We start from the raw sequence: 20,281 nt of genomic DNA, 5'->3' as shown, positions 1-20,281 counted from the left end.
CCATACTGGGGCTTAGCATGTCTTTCATCCCAGAATCTCATGGGATATGGAGAATAATGAGCCCCAGGATAGTGCCAGGAGACCCTAGAAGTGGATGGTACAGTGTGGGGGGCCTGGGAGAGGGTTCTGGCTGAAAGTCAGGGGAGAGGCTTGTCCAGCTGTGAGGTCTCAGCAACAAGGCACAGAGCCCTCAGTTCAGCTGTCTCCGGGCCCTGTTGGGGTCAAGACCCAGAAGTGGGCTACCCCGGCATGTGGGCAGAGAAGGGTGCAGGGCAATCCGAAGGCTCCGGGCTAACGGCATCCAGGAGATACGTCCCTTAAAAGGGCTCCTTTCCCACCATGCTGGGGTACAGGGCAGGGACCCAGCCCTGGGAAGGGGGACTGGCAAGAGAATGGAGACCCCCCAGAGGACTTGGGAGGCTGGGAGAATCAGGAATGGGCAGTCTAGTTGTAAGAACTGGGACGCTGGAGTTCCTGATGTGGCTCAGTGGTAACGAACCTGACTGGTACCCAGGACGTGGGTTCGATCCCTGGCCTGGCTCAGTGGATTAAGGAGCCAATGTTGCTGTGGCTGTGATGTAGGTACCGAGTCCACCCCTAGCCTGGGGACTTCCATATGCCATGGGTGTGGCCCTAAAAAGACCAAAAAAAAAAAAAAAGAACTGAGATGCTGCTCAGGAATGCTCCAGATCTGTGACAAAAACAGGAAAACAAACTGAGAAATGGGGACTCGTTCAGAGGATAGAGACAGAAGCTCAAATCAAGACAGTATCCTGTTAGTCATTAATGAGGCATCACATGAGCTTCCAGCCAAGTCAGAGCCTGGCTACTGCTGTGATGTTGAGAGATTTAAAAAAATTTTTTCCACTCCCTCATAAACTTGCAAAAAAGATGAAATAAAAAATACTCAGTGCCTTAAATTTCAGTCTCTATTTTTAACCAAAAGTATATTTGAAAGCTAATCTAATTATTAAGTGTGTAATTATTGGCGAAAAAAGGTAGACTAGTCAATGTAATATACCAAACATGATTAATTTATGATTAAGCCAAAAGGTACATAAAAATGCTTTATGTTTCTGAACATATCATATAATTGAAATGTGTAAGCAGTGTTCAAAAAAGCACCCCCTTTTATACAACTTCCTTACCCTAAAGCAACCCATACAAATCTATCTGAATATTTTCTTTTTTTGTCTTTTTAGGGCCACACCCGCAGTATATGGAGATTCCCAGGCTAGGGGTCTAATCAGAGTTACAGCTGCCAGCCTACACCACAGCCACAGCAACTCGGGATCCTTAACCCACTAAGCAAGGCCAGGGATTGAACGTGTGCCTCACAGATGCTAGTCAAATTGGTTTTCTCTGGGCCACGGTGGGAACTCCCTATCTGAATATTTTCTAGAGAGGAAAAGGATAGAAGCATGCAAGTGCCATCAATTGGCAAAATGTTGACAAGACTCTTTTTTCTAACTGTAGTAAAATATACATAATATGAAATTTACCAGTGTAACTGTTTTGTCAGGGTACAGTTCAGAGGCATAAGTACCTTCGTGGTGCTGGACAGCCTCTCCACCACTCAGCTGCAGAACTTTTTCATCTCCCTAAACTGAAACTCTGTACCCATTAAATAATAATACCCCACTCCTCCTTCCCCCTCCAGGCCCTGGCAGCCCCCATTCTACTTCCTACTTTCCATCCCAATAAATTTGGCTGATCTAGGAACCTTATGTAAGCAGAATCATACAATATTTATCCTTCTGTGTCTGGCATATTTCACTTAGCATAATGTCCTCAAGGCCCATCCAGGATGTAGCAAATGTCGGACTGTCCTTCCTTTTTAAGGCTCGAGAATATTCCATTGTTGGAGTTCCAGTCGTGGCACAGTGGAAATGCATCTGACCAGGAACCAAGTTTGATCCCTGGCCTCGCTCAGTGGTTAAGGATCCAGAGGTACTGTGAGCTGTGATGTAGATTGCAGGTGTGGCTCAGATCTGATGTGGCTGTGGCTGTGGTGTCGGCCGGCAGCTGTAGCTCTAATTCTACCCCTAGCCTAGGAACCTCCATATGCCATAGGTGTAGTGCTAAAAAGCCAAAAAAAAAAAAAAAAAAAAAAAAAAGGAATATTCTATTGTATATATTCACCTCCTTTTGGTCCTTCATTCACTGGGATTGTTCCCACTCCTTGGTGGGTTTTTTTGTTTGTTTGTTTTCTGGCGGCCCCACAGGGTATGGAGTTCCCGGACCAGGGATCAGATCTGAACCACAGTTGTGACCAGCTGTAGCAATGCCAGATCCTTTAAACCACCGTGCCAGGCCAGGGATCAAACCTGCATCCTGGCGCTGCAGAGATGTCACCCATCCTGTTGCGCCACAGTGGGAACTCCTGGTTATTGTGAATAATGCTGCTATGAGCATGGGTAATGGGTATACCCACATCTGTTCAAGTCCCTGCTTCAACTCTTGGGTGTATACTTAGAAGTGGAATTGCTGGATCATATGGTGGTACAGCTTTTATTTATTTTTTAGTTTTTTTTTTTTTTTTTTTTTTTAAGGGCCGCACCCAAGGCACAGGGAAGTTCCTAGGCTAGGGGTCAAACTGGAGCTGTCGCTGCTGACCTACACCACAGCGATAGCAGCACCAGATGTGAGCCACATCTGTGACCACACCACAGCTCATAGAGACGCTGGATCCTTAACCCACTGAGCGAGGCCAGGGATTGAACCTGCATCCTCATGGATACTAGTCAGATTCGTTACCACTGAGCCATGATGGGAACTCCTGGTGGCATGGCTTTTAGAGACCTAAAGAAACTCCTGAACTGGTACAAGAACATTCTCAGATGTTCAGGGTCTTTTCTCGAGAAACATAGAGGATTTCAAGAAGTTCCCATCATGGCACAGTGGAAACAAATCTGATTAGGAACCATGAGGTTGCAGGTTCGATCCCTGGCCTCACTCAGTGGGTTAAGGATCTGGCATTGCCGTGAGCTGTGGTGTAGGTTGCAGATGCAGCTCAGATCTGGCATTGCTGTGGCTGTGACGTAGGCCAGCAGCTGTAGCTCCGATTCAACCCCTATCCTGGAAACTTCCACATGCCACAGGTGCGGCCCTAAAAAGCAAAAAATTTAAAAAAAGGAAAAGAAAAGAAAGTGCCATTTGGTCAAAGACTTGAAGAAGTTGAGGGAAGGAGTAGACTTTTGAAGCAGAGGAAACAGCACGGGTGCAAAGGCCCTGAGGCAGAAACTGTGATGCCTGGCAATGCTGGGGAATAGCAGGGAAGTCTATATGACTAGAATAGAGTGAGAGATGGTGAGGCAGGTGTTGTGGTCCAGAGAGCATAAAGCTTGCCCTCTCCACAGCCATACATTCACTTCCTGTCTCCCCACATTCCAGCAATACCTGAGAACTCATAGCCACACCCCTAAGCTGAGATCCCAAACTGGCTTTGTTTGTTTGCCAGTATCTTGTGTCTTGGGTGTAGGTGCTGTACATATTGTTCCCAGCAATGTTACCTGATGATTTTCTTCTCCAAATTACTGGGCACCTCCCACACTGTTCTTTTTTCTATTTTATTTCTGCCATTTTCCATGGCAACTAGTTTCACGATTATGTATGTGGATATTTATTTTAAATACCTTCTTCTAATTGCAAAAGTAATATAGACTCATTGCAGAAAACCAGGTAGTATAGAAATGAAATTGTATAAATGAAATGATCTGTAATCTCATCATACAGCACTAACCATTGTTAATACTGATTTGCTACATTTCTCTTGGTCTTTTTTAATGCATATGTATCTTTTTTTTATAGATTTGCGATCATACAGTATAAAGTTATATCATATGCATTTTCTTTCTTTTTCTTTAAAAATTTTTTGTTATAGTTGATTTACAATGTTTTGTCAATTTCTGCTGTACAGTAAAGTGACCCAGTTATACATACATACATATATACATTCTTTTTCTCATATTATTCTCCATCATGTTCTATCACAAGTGATTAGATATAGTTCCCTGTGCTATACAACAGGATCTCATTGCTTATCTACTCCAAATGCCATAGTTTTCATCTACTAACCCCAAACTCCCAGTCCATCCCACTTCATCCCCGTACCCCCCAGCAAACACAAGTCTGTTCTCTGTGTCCGTGGGTCAGTTTTTTCTGTAGATAGGTTCATTTGTGCCATACATTAGATTCCAGATATAAGTGATATCATATGGTATTTGTCTTTCTCTTTCTGACCTACCTCACTTAATATGAGAGTCTTTAGTTCCACACATGTTGCTGCAAATGGCAGAATTTTGTTCTTTTTTATGACTGAGTAGTATTCCGTTGTGTGTATGTACCACGTCTTCTTAATCCATTCATTTGTCATTGGACATTTAGGTTGTTTCTATGTCTTGGCTATTTTGAATAGTGCTGCAATGAACATAGGGGTGCATGTATCTTTTTTAATGAAAGTTTTGTCCAGATATATGCTGGGAGTGGGATTGCTGGATCATATGGTAGTTTTATATTGAGTTTTCTGAGGTATCTCCATACTGTTTTCCATGGTGGTTGTACCAGTTTACATTCCCACCAACATTGTAAGTAGGTTCCCCCTTTTCTCCACACCCTCTCCAGCATTGTTATTTGTAGACTTACTAATGATGGCCATTCTGACTGGTGTGAAGTGGTACCTCATTGTAGTTTCGATTTGCACTTCTCTAAAAATTAGTGATGCTGAGCATTTTTTCATGTGTCTGTTGGCCATCTGTATGTCTTCTTTGGAGAAATGTCTACTCAGGTCTTCTGCCATTTTTCAATTGGGTTGTTTGTTTTTTTGCTGTTGAGTCTTCTGAGTTGTTTGTATATTTTGGAGATTAAGCCGTTGTTGGTTGTATCATTTGAAACTATTTTCTCCCATTCTGTAGGTTGTCTTTGTTTTGTTTATGGTTTCCTTAAGAGCAAAAGCTCTTAAGTTTGATTACGTCCCATTTGTTTATTTTTGCCTCTATTTCTATTGGCTTGGTAGACTGACCTGAGAAAACTTTGATATGATTTATGTCAAAGGATGTTTTGCCCAAGTTCTCTTCTTAGAGTTTTAATGGTGTCATGTCCTATAGTTAAGTCTTTAAGCCATTTTGAGTTTGTTTTTGTGTGTGGTGTGAGGCTGTGTTCTAATTTCATTGATTTACATGTGGCTGTCAAAAAAGGGTGTTTTGTTTCCGAACAGTAAAATTGATGAACCTCTAGCCAGACTGATCACAGGGGGAAAAAGAGAGAAGAGACCAATTACCGATAGCAGGAATCAGAGAGTAGGCATCATTACAGATCCTATAAACATTGAAAGCATAATAAGGGAAAATAATGAACAAATTTAGGCCAATAATTTCAGCACCTTAGATTAAATAGACAAATTCCTTGAAAGACACAAACTACTAAAATTAACTCAGTAAGAAATAGATCTCTATGGATTAAATAGGCCTCTATCTATTAAAACAGTTGACCTTGTACTTATAAACCTTCTCACAAAGAAAACTCCAGGGTGAGGTGGCTTAATTGGTAGATTCTACTAAATTCTACCATTTGAGAAAAAAACTCAAATACCAATTCTACACAAATTCCTCCAGAAAATAGGAGAGGAAGAAACATTTATAGCTTATTCTGTAAAGCCAGCATTTTCCTAATACCAAGCTTAGAAAAAGATATTGCAAGGATAGAAAACACACGCAAATACCCCTCATGAAATACATGCAAAAGATCTTTAGTTATTTTTTCATTATTTTAGAAATCAAATAAAAGTGGGATTTATCCCAGGAACTCAAGGATAATTTAACATTCAAAACTCGATCAATGAAATTTAAAACACTAACATACTAAAAAGCAGAAACCATATGAGTCCACTCATTAGATACAGAAGGAGCACTGGACAAGACCTGGCATTCATTTATGACTTAAAAACAAAAACCTTTCAGCAAACTAGGAATGAAGAGAGCTGCCTCAATCTGATAAAGTACATCAAGGAAAAAACCATCAGCTAACTTCATACTGAATGATGAAAGACTTCATATAAGATGAGGAACAAAACAGGATATCCACTTTCACCACTTCTATTTAGTGTGGACTATAGGTTCTAACCATTGCAATAAGGAAGAAAAAAAAGGAAAGAACCAAAATCTAGATTGGAAAGGAAGAATTAAAACCATCTTTTTTTTTAAGGGCTACTCTTGAGGCATGTGGAAGTTCCCAGGCTAGGGGTGGAATCAGAGCCACAGCTGCTGGCCTACATCACAGCCACAGCAACATGAGATCTGAGCAAAGTCTGTGACCTACACCACAGCTCATGGCAACACTGGATCCTTAACCCACTGAGCGGGGCCAGGGATCAAACCCGTGTCCTCATGCCTCCTAGTTGGGTTCGTTAACTGCTGAGCCATGAAGGGAACCCCCCAAAACCATCCTTTTTTTTTACATTTTAGGGCCACACCAGTGGCATATGGAGGTTCCCAGGCTAGGGGTTAAATCAGAGCTGTAGCTGCCAGCCTATACCACAGCCACAACAACCTCAGATCCGAGTCACATCTGCGACCTACACTACAGCTCATGGCAACACCGAATCCTTAACCCACTGAGTAAGGCCAGGGATTGAACCTGCAACCTCGTGGTTGCTAGTCAGATTCGTTTCCACTGTGCCATGATGGAAACTCCCAAAACCATCTCTACTATAGTAATTATAGCACTTTCCTGAGTTCCGTGAGTGGTTCTAGTAAATTACTGAAAGGAGCGAGTTGTGGGAGGCCCCCAAGTTGTCATCGGCTGTGCAGAAGTGGAGGTAACTGGGGACCCTGCTTGAGGCCGGTGTCTTGTTAGCACCTCACCCTTCACCTTGTGAGATTGGATGTTAACTCCAGGTGGTTAGTGTCAAAATTGAATTAAACTACAGGACTCCAAATTGCTGTTGGAGAATTGCCTGCAGAACACAAATTGAAGCAAATGAGCCTAACAGCCTAATCACCCCATGAATTATTTTTAGTGACGGGCACAGAATATGTTGACTTTACATTCCAAGTGGCAGATAACCAAAAAACCGAAGAGCTTAAACTGTTTCCAGCAGTCTTAGTGAATTGTTATTCTTATTTTTGAAATTAAATATATACATATATATGATACAATAAGCATGTATAATGTTAATGCCATTTGTACCTGGATTTTCAGTATTAGAGAAAATAAATACAAATATAAAAGCAAAGAGCAAATGATTAAATTAAAAAATAATCTTTATTAACAGATAACATCTCCCACTGAATTTATGAAAAAGCTCTAGAACTATTAAGTGCATTTACTAAGGATGCAGGGGACAAGGTCAATATACAGAAATCCATTATTTTTTCTATACTTTGAATGGAAAATTTAAAAATTTAAATTAAAAGTCCTATTTATAATAGCATCCAAAATATATGCTACCTAGGGATAAATCTGACAAAAGGTGTGAAAAACCTGTACAATGAAAGCTATAAAATATGGCTAAGGGAAATTAAAGAAGATTTAACCAAACAGATGTATCATATTCATGGATTGGAAGACTCAATATTGTTCAGATGTCTGTCCTTTCCAAATTTATCCATCAAAGCATTATCTATCATAATCTTAGCATGCTTTTTTATAGAACTTGATAAGCTGATTCTAAAACATATGTAGAAATGCAAAGGACTAAAATAGTCCTTTTTGAAAAAGATGCACAAAGTTGAATTTAAACTACCTGATTTTTAATACTAATGATAAAGCAGGAGTAATCAAGACAGTGTGGTATTGGTGTAAGGATGGATGTATAGATCAATGGAATAGAACAGAGTCCAGAAATAGACCCACACGTATATGGTGAAATTATTTTCAACAAAGGTACCAAGGTAATTCATGGGGTGGGGGGTGGGCGAGGATAATGTCTTCAACAAATGCAACTGCAGCAACTGGATTGCCACGTGCAAAAAAAAACACCAAACAAAACAAACAAAACCGAGGAATTTGACCCTTACCTCCTACCACATTCAAAAATAAACTAGAAATGGATTGTAAACTTAAATATAAGATTGAAAACTCTAATAATTATAGAAGAACACATAGGAAAATATCTTAGCGACCTGGTGTTTGACAAAGATATCGTAAAGCAGATGTACAAAAGTACAAACTACAAAAGGACAAAATGAATACGTTGAACTTCATCACCTTTATTCTTCAAAAGACACTATTCCTGGGAGTTCCCCAATGGTCTCATGGTTAAAAGATCTGGCATTGTCACTGCTGTGGTGAAGGTGGCTGCTGTGGTGAGGAACTAACTTCTGCATGCCACAAGCATGGCCAAAAAAAAAAAAAAAAAAAAAAGATGCTATTACTAAAATGAAAAGGCAAGCCATAGACTAGGAAAAAAATATTTACAAAGTGTATATCATCTAAAAGAAGATGTATATTTTAGAACACATAAGGAACTCTTCAAACTTAATAAGGAAACAAACAACCTAATAAAAATGGGCAAAAGATTTGAACAGACACTTCACCAAAGAAAATTAGAGATGGAGAATAAGCATATAAAAATATGTTCAATAGCATTTGTCACTAGGGAAATGCAAAATAAAAAACCACAATGAAATAAGCACTATTCACCTACCAGCGGGGCCAAACTTACCAAGTGTTGGTGCAGATGTGGAGCAACTGGAACTCTCATAAACCACTGGTGGGAATGTTTAAGAAATTAAGTATACATTTACCGTATGACCCAGCCATTCTACTCCTAGATATTTACCCGAGAAAAATGAACATGTGTCTACACCATAACCTATACATGAATGTTCACAGCTGCTTTCTTTGTGATAGACCCCACCAGCAGGTGAATGGGTAAACAAATTGTTGTATATCCATGTAATAAAATACTACTCAATACTAAAAAAAAAAAAGCTGTTGACATGGATGAATCTCACAGTAATTATGAGAAATGAGAGAAGCCAGACCAAAAACAGTACAACTTTATGATTCCATTTATGTCAAATTCTAGAAAATGCAAACTAATCTAGATTATTTGGGGGCAGAGGAAGTGGGGAAGAATGAATGAGAAAGTGGTGTGAGGAGTTCCTATTGTGGCTCAGTGGTTAACAAACCCATCTAGTATCCATGAGGAAATGGGTTCGATCCCTGGCCTTGCTCAATGGGTTAAGGATCCGGAGTTGCTGTGAGCTGTGGTGTAGGTCGCAGATGTGGCTCAGATCCTGAATTGCTGTGGCTGTAGTGTAGGCCAGCAGCTGTAGCTCTGATTAGACCCCTAGCCTGGGAACCTCCATACGCCTTGGGTGCAGCCCTAAAAAGACCTAAATAAATAAATTAATTAAATAAAAGAGAAAATAAAAATAATTTAAAATTAAAAATAAAGAAAGTGACATGAGAAGACTTTCACTAGTAGTGCATAAAGTTCATTACCTTAATTGTTGTGCTTGTTTCATGGGTGCATACATATGTCCAAACTCATCAAATTGTCCATTTTCAGTATGTACAGTTTGTTTTTTGTTAATGGTACATCCATAAAACTAAAAACAATCAAGGGAGACTGTATTACTTTAAAATGTTCATATCATAAAACACAAAGAGTGGCTGTGGAAGTGTTTCTAGAATGTCACTACTGAATAGAAGACTGTGATGGTAAAAATGTTGTGTATACAGTAATCGGGAGCTTCTGTGGCTATTGAGCACTGAGGATGTGGACAATGCAACTGAGGAACTGAATTTTAAATTTGATTTAATTTTAGTCCATTTTAATTTAAATGGTTGCTTTATTTATTTATTTATTATTTTTGCTTTTTAGGGCAGCACCTGTGGCACATGGAGGTCCCCAGGCTAGGGGTTGAATCAGAGCAACAGCTGCCGGCCTACACCACAACCACAGCCACACAGGATCTGAGCTGTGTCTGTGACCTACACCACAGCTCACAGCAACGCCGGATCCTTAACCCACCGAGCAAGGCCGGGGATCAAACCTAGTTGTATTTGTTTCCACTGCGCCACCACGAGAACTCCTAAGTGGCTGCTTTAGACAGTGTGGTTCCTGATTAAAGGAAGCTAAGCATGCATGAAAATTAAATATAATCTCTGACTCTGTATTGGATCCTGTACTGGAAGATGAAAAATGCCATGGAGAACATTATTAGGGCGTTCCCATTGTGGCTCAGCAGGTTAAGAACCCAACTTAATCCATGGGGATGCAGGTTGATCCGTCCCCTCACTCAGTGGATTAAGGATCCAGCACTGCCACAAGGTGTGGTGTAGGTGGCAAATGTGGCTCAGACCCAGCATTGCTGTGGCTGTGGTGTAAGCCTCAGCTGCAGCTCCGATTCTACCCCTAAGCCAGGAACTTCTATGTGCCGCAGGTGTGGCCATAAATATAAACATTTTTAAAAAAAACTATTAGATCAGCTGACAAGACTAGAACATGTGGATTAAATAAAAGTCTTACATAAATGTAAATTCATGAAATTTATGGCTACACTTTTCTATAAGAGACTCTCCCTCCTCTTAGGAAGCACACGCTGTATCTAAGGAAAAAGGATCGTGATGTGTGTAATTTAGCCCCAAAAAAGTCAGAGAGATGGGCACATGGGGTAAAATGCTAATAGTAGATGCATCTGGGTAGAGCGAGGATAGGTGTTTTTTGTACGCATCTGCTTGTATGTTTGTGCTTGCAACTTTTTGTCAATTTAATATCATTTCTACGTAAAAAGTTTTTTAAGATATCTTTATATGTGATTGCGGTATTGCAGTTATATATTTTTAAAGAGGTCCAGTCCTTTAAGGATGCATTTTGAAATATTTATGAACAAAATGACATAGCATCTGAGGTTTGCTTTCAAGTAACAGGGAAGCTTGGCATGGAGAATGAGAGTATAAAGGCACTAAGGCCAGCCATAGGTTAAGTCTGTTGAAGCCAAGTAATGCGTCTGTGGATTTCTTAAACTCTTCTGTTCATTTTTGTATGTTTAAAATTTCCATGACTTTATTTCTTTTTTTGTCTTTTTGTTTTTATTTTTAGGGCCACACCAGCAGCATATGGAGGTTCCTAAGCTAGGGGTCTAATCGGAGCTACAGCTGCCAGCCTACCCCAGAGCCACAGCAACACCAGATCCAACACAGCTCGCTGCAACGCCAGTTCCTTAACCCACTGGGCGGGGCCAGGGATAGAACCCTCAACCTCATGGTTCCTTGTCGGATTCATTGGTTCCTAGTCGGATTCATTTCCACTGCGCTATGATGGGAACTCCTAAAATTTCCATGACTTTTAAGTTGGGAAGAATTGGCATCTGCTTCAATATTTTTTTCTTTCAAGACTGTTGTACACCTTTCTCTTACTGGTTTTGTTTTTTTTAGTACAGGCTGGAGGAACTCATTGATGCTGAGTTCTTCAATGATATGTGTAGTTCATATGTTTCTTAAAACCGTAAAAATCCTCATCAAAATAAGACGACTCCTCCCTAAGACCCCATTAGTGGCCACTTTATTCAAGCAGTTTTAGATGATGCATCCAAGTTCCAGTCTATTGCAAAATACTTGGTGCAAGAGTTCCTGCTGTGGGAGTTCCTGTCGTGACTCAGTGGTTAATGAATCCGACTAGGAACCATGAGGTTTCGGGTTTGTTCCCTGGACTTGCTCAGTGGGTTAAGGATCCGGCGTTGCCATGAGCTGTGGTTTAGGTCATAGACACAGCTCAGATCCTGCGTTGCTGTGGCTCTGGTGTAGTCTGGCAGCTGTAGCTCCGATTAGACCCCTAGCTTGGGAACCTCCATATGCTGCTGGTGTGGCCCTAAAAGACCCCTAGCCTGGGAACCTTCATATGCTGCAGGTGCAATCCTGGAAAGGGCAAAAAGACAAAAAAAAAAAAAAAGAAAAAAAAAGTTCCTGCTGTGGCCTGACAGGATTGGCAGCATCTCTGCAGGACTGGGATGCAGGTTCAATCCCCGGCCTGGCACAGTGGGTTAAGAATCCAGTATTGATGCAGCACGTAGGTTGCAACTGCAGCTCAGATCTGATCCTTGGCCTGTGAACTCCATATGCCAACTCCAGATACTTGATGCAGACCCTTCGGTAGAACAATCACTTTCCATATATAAAAATACGTATACGAGTAAAATCTCATTATTAAAAATTCCATGTGACCTTTTTTTTCTGACTATTTTGCTTTAAATTAATGGGTTCCTAGAGATCACGTTCCCTGACTGTGAAACCTTGAGCTGATTTAAGTCCTGATAAAGCCAGTGATGTAACCAAAGAAGTGGGTTGTTTTTTGTTTTTTGTTTTTTTAGGGCCACCTGGACATTCCCAGGCTAGGGGTTGCATCACAGGTACAGCTGCCAGCACACAGCACCACAGCCACAGCAACATGGGATCTAAGCCGCATCTGCCACCTACACCACAGCTCACGGCAATGTTGGATCCTTAACCCACTGATCGAGGCCAGAGATGGAACCTGCATCCTCATGGATACTAGTTGGTTTCGTTTCTGCTGGGCCACAGTGGGAACTCTGGGAGGTGTTTTGAGTTCAAAATATCCATGCTTCTTACTCTCAGGCCTTCTTTTTTCTAGGATATGATTTTTTTTTCTTTTTAGGGACGCACCATGGCATATGGAGGTTCCCAGGCTAGGGGTCGAATCGGAGCTGTAGCTGCCGGCCTACGCCAGAGCCACAGCAACGCCAGATCCGAGCCCCGTCTGGGACCTACACCACAGCTCACAGCAACACTGGATCCTTAATCCACTGAGCGAGGCCAGGGATCAATCCTGAAACCTCATGGTTCCTAGTTAGATTCATTTCTGCTGCGCCACGACGGGAACTCCTAGGATGTGGTTTTGTATCCTATTTGGCTCAGTGTTTCACTCAGCTAAGTGGTTTGAAGTGTGATGGTGGGAAGACTTTGTTGTTTTCATTGCATAAATTCAAGAAAACATGCAGCTAAGCTCTCCCTTCCCAGCCTGTGACATAACAAACAACACCCAGTCACATGCTTTCATTTTAGTGGCTCTGACATGAACCAAGACGAGGAAAGCATCTTCGCAAATTTGTTTGTTGCATAAATATTTTGTCATGTGTCAAGAAAGTTCTCTTCCTGGGGGCCTGAATCCCTAAACATGGAAATAGCTTCTCTGAGAGATCCCTCCACACGTGAGGGATTGAGGTCACGGGAATTTATCTGTTTAGGAAAAGATAAGATGCTGGATTTATAGTTTTGTTCATCATTGCAACTCTTCTCTCTTTTCAGAAATAGACTACTGCGCGTCACCTAACCACGGCTGCCAGCACGAGTGTGTCAACACAGATGATTCCTACTTCTGCCGCTGCCTAAAAGGCTTTACTCTGAATCCAGATCAGAAAACCTGTAGAAGTAAGTTGCCCCAGGGGTTGCAGAAGGGCTTGTCCTTGGATGGCCCCATTTGGTTTTCCTTTGGCTTGCACACCTCAAGCAGGTACCTGTACTCAGTCTTTGTGTTTGCTCATCTTACTCTGCCCTTCATTTTACTTAAGTCTCACCTGATCCTGGCATGGGGATGAGTTTTAGTGACGGTCTAAACTGGGTCTGCCCCTTGGATTTATTTAGCGAAGCTGAAGCCCAAGCTGAAGCTCCCATCTATCTGAAACGAGGGCACATCCCCCCTTGTCCTTACCCCCTCGACAGGCAGTGGGGACTTTGAGAAAGAAAAGACTGGGTCTAGAGCTGGAGGACAAAAGGAGCTGGTTGCTTCCAGTCCTACAAGATGAGATGCTTGATGGCTGCCAAGAAGGGGAAGGTTGCATCTCTCTTCTTTCTCTTTGACATGAACGAAGCAAAAGAGAAGTCTCAGGGGCATCTATGCAGCTTTAAGAGGCACCTCGTGTGAACAGGATGATTAAAGCTGTTCATGCTTGTTCTCTGGCGCCAAAGAGGGCTTGACCGGGGATCTAGAGCATGGACCCCCAGTGGCATCTCATTAAGATGTCCCTGTGAGACTGTTGGAATGGCAGGTCTACAAGGACAGAGATCCTTCTCATTTCCTCGCTCTCGATTCCTTAGCACCTCAACGTGTTTGGCACATGTTGGTGTGACACAATATTTATTGAATGAATGAATAAGTAAATGGTCTCTGAGATTTTTTTCCTTTTTTTTTTTTAACTGCCACACCTGCAGCATATGGAAGTTCCCATATTTAAGTGAACCTCTCTCTCTCTCTCTTTTTTTTTTGGTCTTTTTAGGGCTGCAAGTGTGGCATATGGAGATTCCCAGGCTATGGATAGAATCAGAGCTGCAGCTGCTGGCCTATGCCACAGCCATGGCAACACAGGATCCTTTACCCACTGAACAAGGCCAGGGATGGAACCCACATCCTCACAGACACTATGTTGTGTTCTTAACCCACTGAGCCACAGTGGGAACTCTGCATCGCTAAGATTTATCATCCTGGAGCAACTATCATCTAAATTACTCAGTGTTGTTGGGAAGACGGCTCTTTTAAGGCATGCAAATTATGAATTTTTTCAAAAAGCTTTCCCAAAGTTAGTTACACACATACACACTGAATTGTCTGCTTTCTCTCGACAGAATTGTTCACAGAACTCTCTGGAACTCCCATTTAGGGATGTGCTCTCTTATGTATTCCTTCACCCACTCCTTCTTGGTGATAAGTACAGTGCTGTGCTGCATCACAGGGCTGGATTTTCAAAAGTTTGACCATATGTATTTCCTGAAAAGCACCATGAGCTTTAGAACCAAATCCACAAGCCACATTCTGCTGCTTACAGCGCTTTAACCCATATGCTCCCTCTCAAACAGGTTAAACCTTTTCCAGTGGCAGATGGTAGCAGAGCCCATATTTTGAAAATGAGCCTCTCTCTCTCTCTCTCTCTCTCTCTCTCTCTCTCTCTCTCTCTCTCTCTCTCTCTCTCTCTCTTTGGTCTTTTTAGGGCTGCAAGTGTGGCATATGGAAGTTCCCAGGCTAGGGGTCGAATCCAAGCTACAGCTGCCGGCCTACACCACAGCCACAGCAACATGGGATCTGAGCCACGTCTGCGACCTACACCACAGCTCACAGCAACGCTGGATCATTAACTCACTGAACGAGGCCAGGGATCGAACCCACGTCCTCGTGGATACTGGTCAGGTTTGTTACCGCTGAGCCATGACGGGAACTCCAAAATTGAGCCTCTCTTATAGAGGATAAGTTCTCACCACCTTGCCTGGGTGCAAACCTTGGCAACATTCAGGCATTAGATGGGAATTTTAACCGAGTGCATTCAAAATGGGAAAATGATGAGATGGACTCTTTTCCATTAGACCACACATGCACGCAGTACATGGGAGAGGCCGACTTCTCTGGCCTGGCCGCTCCTCTCTGGACTATTTACACCTTTTTCTAGCAGTGAGGGTGTCAGTGGCTGACTACACCCAGGGGAACATCCCTTGGGGGCGGGCGGACTCATTTGTGGATCCAGATCTCTTACATGGAGGATAATTAGACCTGGTTCAACTCAGACAGTCCTTGTATTTGCACGCTGCATCGCGAGTTGATGATGGAAGGCGAAGGAAATGAGTTAGGCTCATGGCCATCAGTGGAGGGGAATTGGCTCGAAGCACTGCATCTCTTACCGGTCATCCAAGACTCCTTCACCCGCTGCCGCTCCCTCCACATCCTGCCTGGCGAGGCGCTTGGAATAAGAGAAGGGTCCCAGGCGGTGCACGGATCACATCATCTTCAAGGGCGGAGGGAGACCAAGAACAGAAGGACAAGCGAGTGACCATTTGGGAGTTGTGTGACCGCCACACAGCAGCCCACGGGCGGGCCTGACTGCAGGCTGTGGTCCAGCCCCGAGTCCCCAGTGCTCATTCCTATATATTCAGTGATGGCTCCACTTCCGCCTTAGCCAGGTGCCCCACTTTCTCATCCAAGAAAAATGGAATTTGTTGCTCCAACCCGATGTCCTCATCAGCCCTTCTCTCAACATCCTGCCTCGTCGTTATACTTTTTTTCCATTGTCTTTGCTGCAAACCCAGCCCTCGGCGCCTGAGATCAGCCTCTCAGAGCCGCCCCTGCCTTAATGTTTGTGCTGCGCTGATTGTGGCAGACAGCTGTTAACGGAAAGTGAGCGCTCGCTGTGTCTCTGGAGCATTGGGCAGAAGAGGGAAGCAGAGACATGGGGGTTGAAATCTAGAGTTTGTTGGGAGGAGTCTGAGGATCTTGAGAGCATTAGCGATCTCTAGCCATTCGCGTTTAATAGGCGGAGGGTGGATGAGGCTATTTTCAAATCTAATAAGAAACCTATGTTTCAAAGGAATTTGATGTCATCCAATTAAACTGGAAGAAAAAAATCAAGGAAAAAGAATCCTACTGAAGAAAAACACTCTTGGCCTGGATTTGTTCTTCCTCCTCATCCAGGCATAATTTCTTTTTCTGGAAAGTGCTGTCGTCGACTTAAAGCATAAATTACTAAGGCAGCGACGCAGAGCAGAGACTGGGACTGGGCTGGCTGTCTAGGCAGGGCCCTGGAGTGGAATCAGAAGTGGGTGTGACGTGTGTGCTGGGCTCCACAACTGTTCACACTGTCACTGTGGCTGGTACCCCCTGTGGCTGGAGACATCACGCTTTAAAAGGGGACGGGGCAGGGTCCCAGGTTGAATGAAGCTGGGGCCAGGAGGATCAGTCTTGGCAGTGTCACTTGTCCTGGCCATGTGACCTTGGCCACGCTGCTTTGCTTCTCTGGACCCCCGATTTCCTCAGCTGAAGGAAGATGACTTTCTGCTTTAACATTTTGTAGCCTGTCCAATTTTCCTAAAACTTACTGTCTGTGCCACTTAGGTGGCACCACCATTTCCTGGCTGGGTCCCTGATCTCTCATGTTTGGATGGCTTACTTTCTCAGCACGGTCTGGTGCATCTTGGAGAGCTGGCGCTCATAGCGCTGTTTCATTGGTCAGCTGACAGTCCTGCCATCTGGCCAAGGTTACTGTGGACACTCTAGGTTTTGCCAGAGACAAAACTACACCCAAGCCTGGCCCATGTGTAACTGGTCACAGTGAGGAGACTGGACCAGATGTATGGAAATAGTGGCTACTCAGTGAATACTCACTGAGTGGATAAACGAGTGACTAGATTCCTGAGTAACGTGATGAACTGTAACTCAAGCATGTAGAGAAGGCAGAGATATAAACCTCTGCTCTAAGGGACCATTTAGAGAAGAGGCTTTTTTTTTTTAAATGATTTTTATTTTTTCCGTTATAGTTGCTTTACAGCATTCTGTCAATTTTCTGCCGTACAGCAAAGTGACCCAGTCACACATACATATACATACCTTATTTTTCTCACATATCCTCCATCAGGCTCTGTCACAAGTGACTAGATAGAGTTCCCAGCGCTATACAGCAGGATCTCATTGCTTCTCCATTCCGAGAAGAGGCATTTTTGAATTGCTCCTTGCCAGATAGCTGAGTGATAACCTCTTTTAAGATAAATCTTCATGTTTTTTCCATGGAATTATTGTGTGTAAATCATTCTTAAAGACAACGTCGGCCCTTTAAAAACTGTAGTAAAATATGCACAAAATGTTACCATTGTAGCCATTTTTACGTATACAGTTCAGTGGCATTAAGTATTCCACCTTTTGGCCCTTGTGAATGGTGCTGCTATGAACATAGATGTGCAAGTCTCTATTCCGGTCCCTGCCTTCAGTTCTTTTGGGTGTAAACCCAGGAGCAGAATTGCTGGGTCACATGGTATTTCCACGTTGTTACACAGTCATTATCACCATCCAGCTCCAGAACTTTATCCTCTCCCCAAACTGGAACTCGTAGTCACTTCTCATTCCTCTCCCCACCAGCCCCTAGCAGGCACCATTCTGTTTTCCATCTCTATGACTTTGCCTATTCTAGGTACCGCATGAAAGTGAAATCTTATAATAATACTTGGAGTTCCTGTTGTGGCACATTGGAAACGAATCCGACAAGGAACCGTGAGGTTGTAGGTTTGATCCCTGGCCTCTCTCAGTGGGTTAAGGATCCAGCATTGCCGTGAGCTGTGGTGTAGGCTAGCAGCTGTAGCTTCAATTCAGCTCCTAGCCTAGGAACCTCCATATGCCATGAGTGCCGCCCTAAAAAGCAAATAATAATAATAATAATAATAATAATGATTGTCCTTCTGTGACTGGCTTGTTTCACTTAGCACAATGTCTTCAAGATTCATCCATGTGTGGCATATATCAGAATTTCCTTTTCTCTCTCTCTTTTTTTTGGCCACACCCACAGCATATGGAAGTTCCTAGGCCGGGGATGGAACTTGTGCCCAATGACCCAAGCTGCTGCAGTGACAACACTGAATCTTTAACCCACTGTGCCACAAGGGAACTCCAGAGTTCCCTTCCTTTTTAAGGCTGAATAGTATTCCATATTATGTATACACCACCTTCTGCTTATCCATTCATCTGTCAATAGATATGTGGCTTGCTTCCACCTTTTGGCCCTTGTGAGTGAAGCTGCTATGAACATGGATGTGCAGTTCCTAGCCCAGTCCCTGCCTTCAGTTCTTTTGGGTATAAACCCAGGAGCGGAATTGCTGGGTCTCATGGTATTTCTTTTTTTCTTTTTTTTTTTTTTTTTGTCTTTTTGCTATTTCTTTGGGCTGCTCCCGCGGCATATGGAGGTTCCCAGGCTAGGGGTCGAATCGGAGCTGTAGCTGCCAGCCTATGCCAGAGCCACAGCAACGCGGGATCCGAGCCGCATCTGCAACCTACACCACAGCTCACGGCAACGCCGGATTGTTAACCCACTGAGCAAGGGCAGGGACCGAACCCGCAACCTCATGGTTCCTAGTCGGATTCGTTAACCACTGCGTCACGACAGGAACTCCTCATGGTATTTCTATGGTTAATTTTTTGAGGAACCTCCATCCTGTTTTCCATAGTGACTGAATGCTGCTTTTCTTCTCTTTTCTTTTCTTTTTTCTTCTTTTCTTGTTTTTTTAGGGCTGCACTTGCGGCATATGGAGTTTCCCAGGCTAGGGGTCCAATCAGAGCTGTAGCCGCTGGCCTATGTCACAGCCACAGCAACATGGGATCCAAGCTGCATCTGCGACCTACACCACAGCTCATGGCAACACTGGATCCTTAACCCACTGAGCAAGGCCAGGGATCAAACTTGCGTCCTCATGGATGCTAGTCAGATTTGTTTTTGCTGAGCCACGACGGAAACTCCTGAATGCTGCTTTTCATAACAGCGTCTGCTGAAGGTAATTTCACCCTTCTCTGATGGTGTAATGAAGTGGTTCCCGCAGGCCCTCCACTATGTGGCACAGACTGTGGGGCCCTTTGTGGTCTGTGTCTCTTTGCTTGTCTGTCTGTTGCTGATGTTTTATTGTCAGGCCAGTTTTTCCTCAGTGGCACTTTTTACTTGGTTCCTGGCATTCTGCTCTGTTCTCCACAGGTAAGGCCATTGAGGAACTGAAACTGCATACAGCTGACCATCCTGCCTCTCCTCATGCAGAGGGAGTGAGGTCAGAAGAGAATGACAAGGGGTCCGTGATCCTCCAGGTGGCATCTCTTCTCTGAGGCCAGCCCCTGCATGTCATGGGAGCTCTCTCCCTGTGCTCAGTCTGCAGCCTCTTCTGCTCCTGTTCTGTGCACATGGAAAGTTCCATCCACCTGTCACATGGGAGCACACATCATGGACCCATGAAGGGATGGGCCTGGGGTCCCTCGGGTAGGGGTTCCATTTCATTTCTTTTTTTTTTCTTTTTGTCTTTTTAGGGCTGCACCCATGGCATATGGAGTTTCCCAGGCTAGGGGTCCAATCAGAGCTGTAGCTTCCAGCCCATACCACAGCCACAGCAATGCCAGATCAGAGCCCTGTCTGTGACCTACACCACAGCTCAGGGCAACGCCAGATCCTTAACCCACTGAGCGAGGCCAGAGATCGAACCCGCAACTTCATGGTTCCTAGTTGGATTCATTTCCACTGCACCACGATGGGAACTCCTCCATTTCATTTCTTCTTGTATCTCTTTGCCTTGTCATGAAAGACAGTCTTTCCCAGGCTCCTCCTCCATAAACTTATGGCTCATGGGCAAGACCTGGGGATATGCCTACCTCGAGACCAATCACTGACAAAGGAGAACATGGTTGCCAGGCTGGCTTAGACAGTCATGACTCATGCCCTGGGAGTCACAGTTCTAGTTTCAAGAAGACAGGGTAATGGGAGTTGGCAAGGCAAGTGACTGTGTCTGCTGCATCCCCAGGAAAAAGAACAACGTGCTT

The 20,281-nt window shown here is 43.6% G+C and overlaps 1 protein-coding gene across 4 annotated transcripts in view; it reads left to right on the top strand.

Moving 5' to 3' along the window:
- Positions 1–20,281, top strand: part of MATN2 (matrilin 2) — a 171,059-nt gene that overhangs the window by 114,995 nt on the left and 35,783 nt on the right. For all 4 annotated transcript variants that reach the window (XM_021089066.1, XM_021089067.1, XM_021089068.1 and 1 more), the window contains exon 7: positions 13,273–13,395. In XM_021089066.1, coding sequence (XP_020944725.1) covers positions 13,273–13,395 — 123 coding nt within the window. The remainder of the gene's footprint in view (positions 1–13,272; positions 13,396–20,281) is intronic.

Source organism: Sus scrofa, chromosome 4 (assembly GCF_000003025.6).
Source record: "Sus scrofa isolate TJ Tabasco breed Duroc chromosome 4, Sscrofa11.1, whole genome shotgun sequence".
Classification (NCBI taxonomy): Eukaryota; Metazoa; Chordata; class Mammalia; order Artiodactyla; family Suidae; genus Sus; species Sus scrofa.
This window is presented reverse-complemented; position numbering and strand designations above follow the sequence as displayed.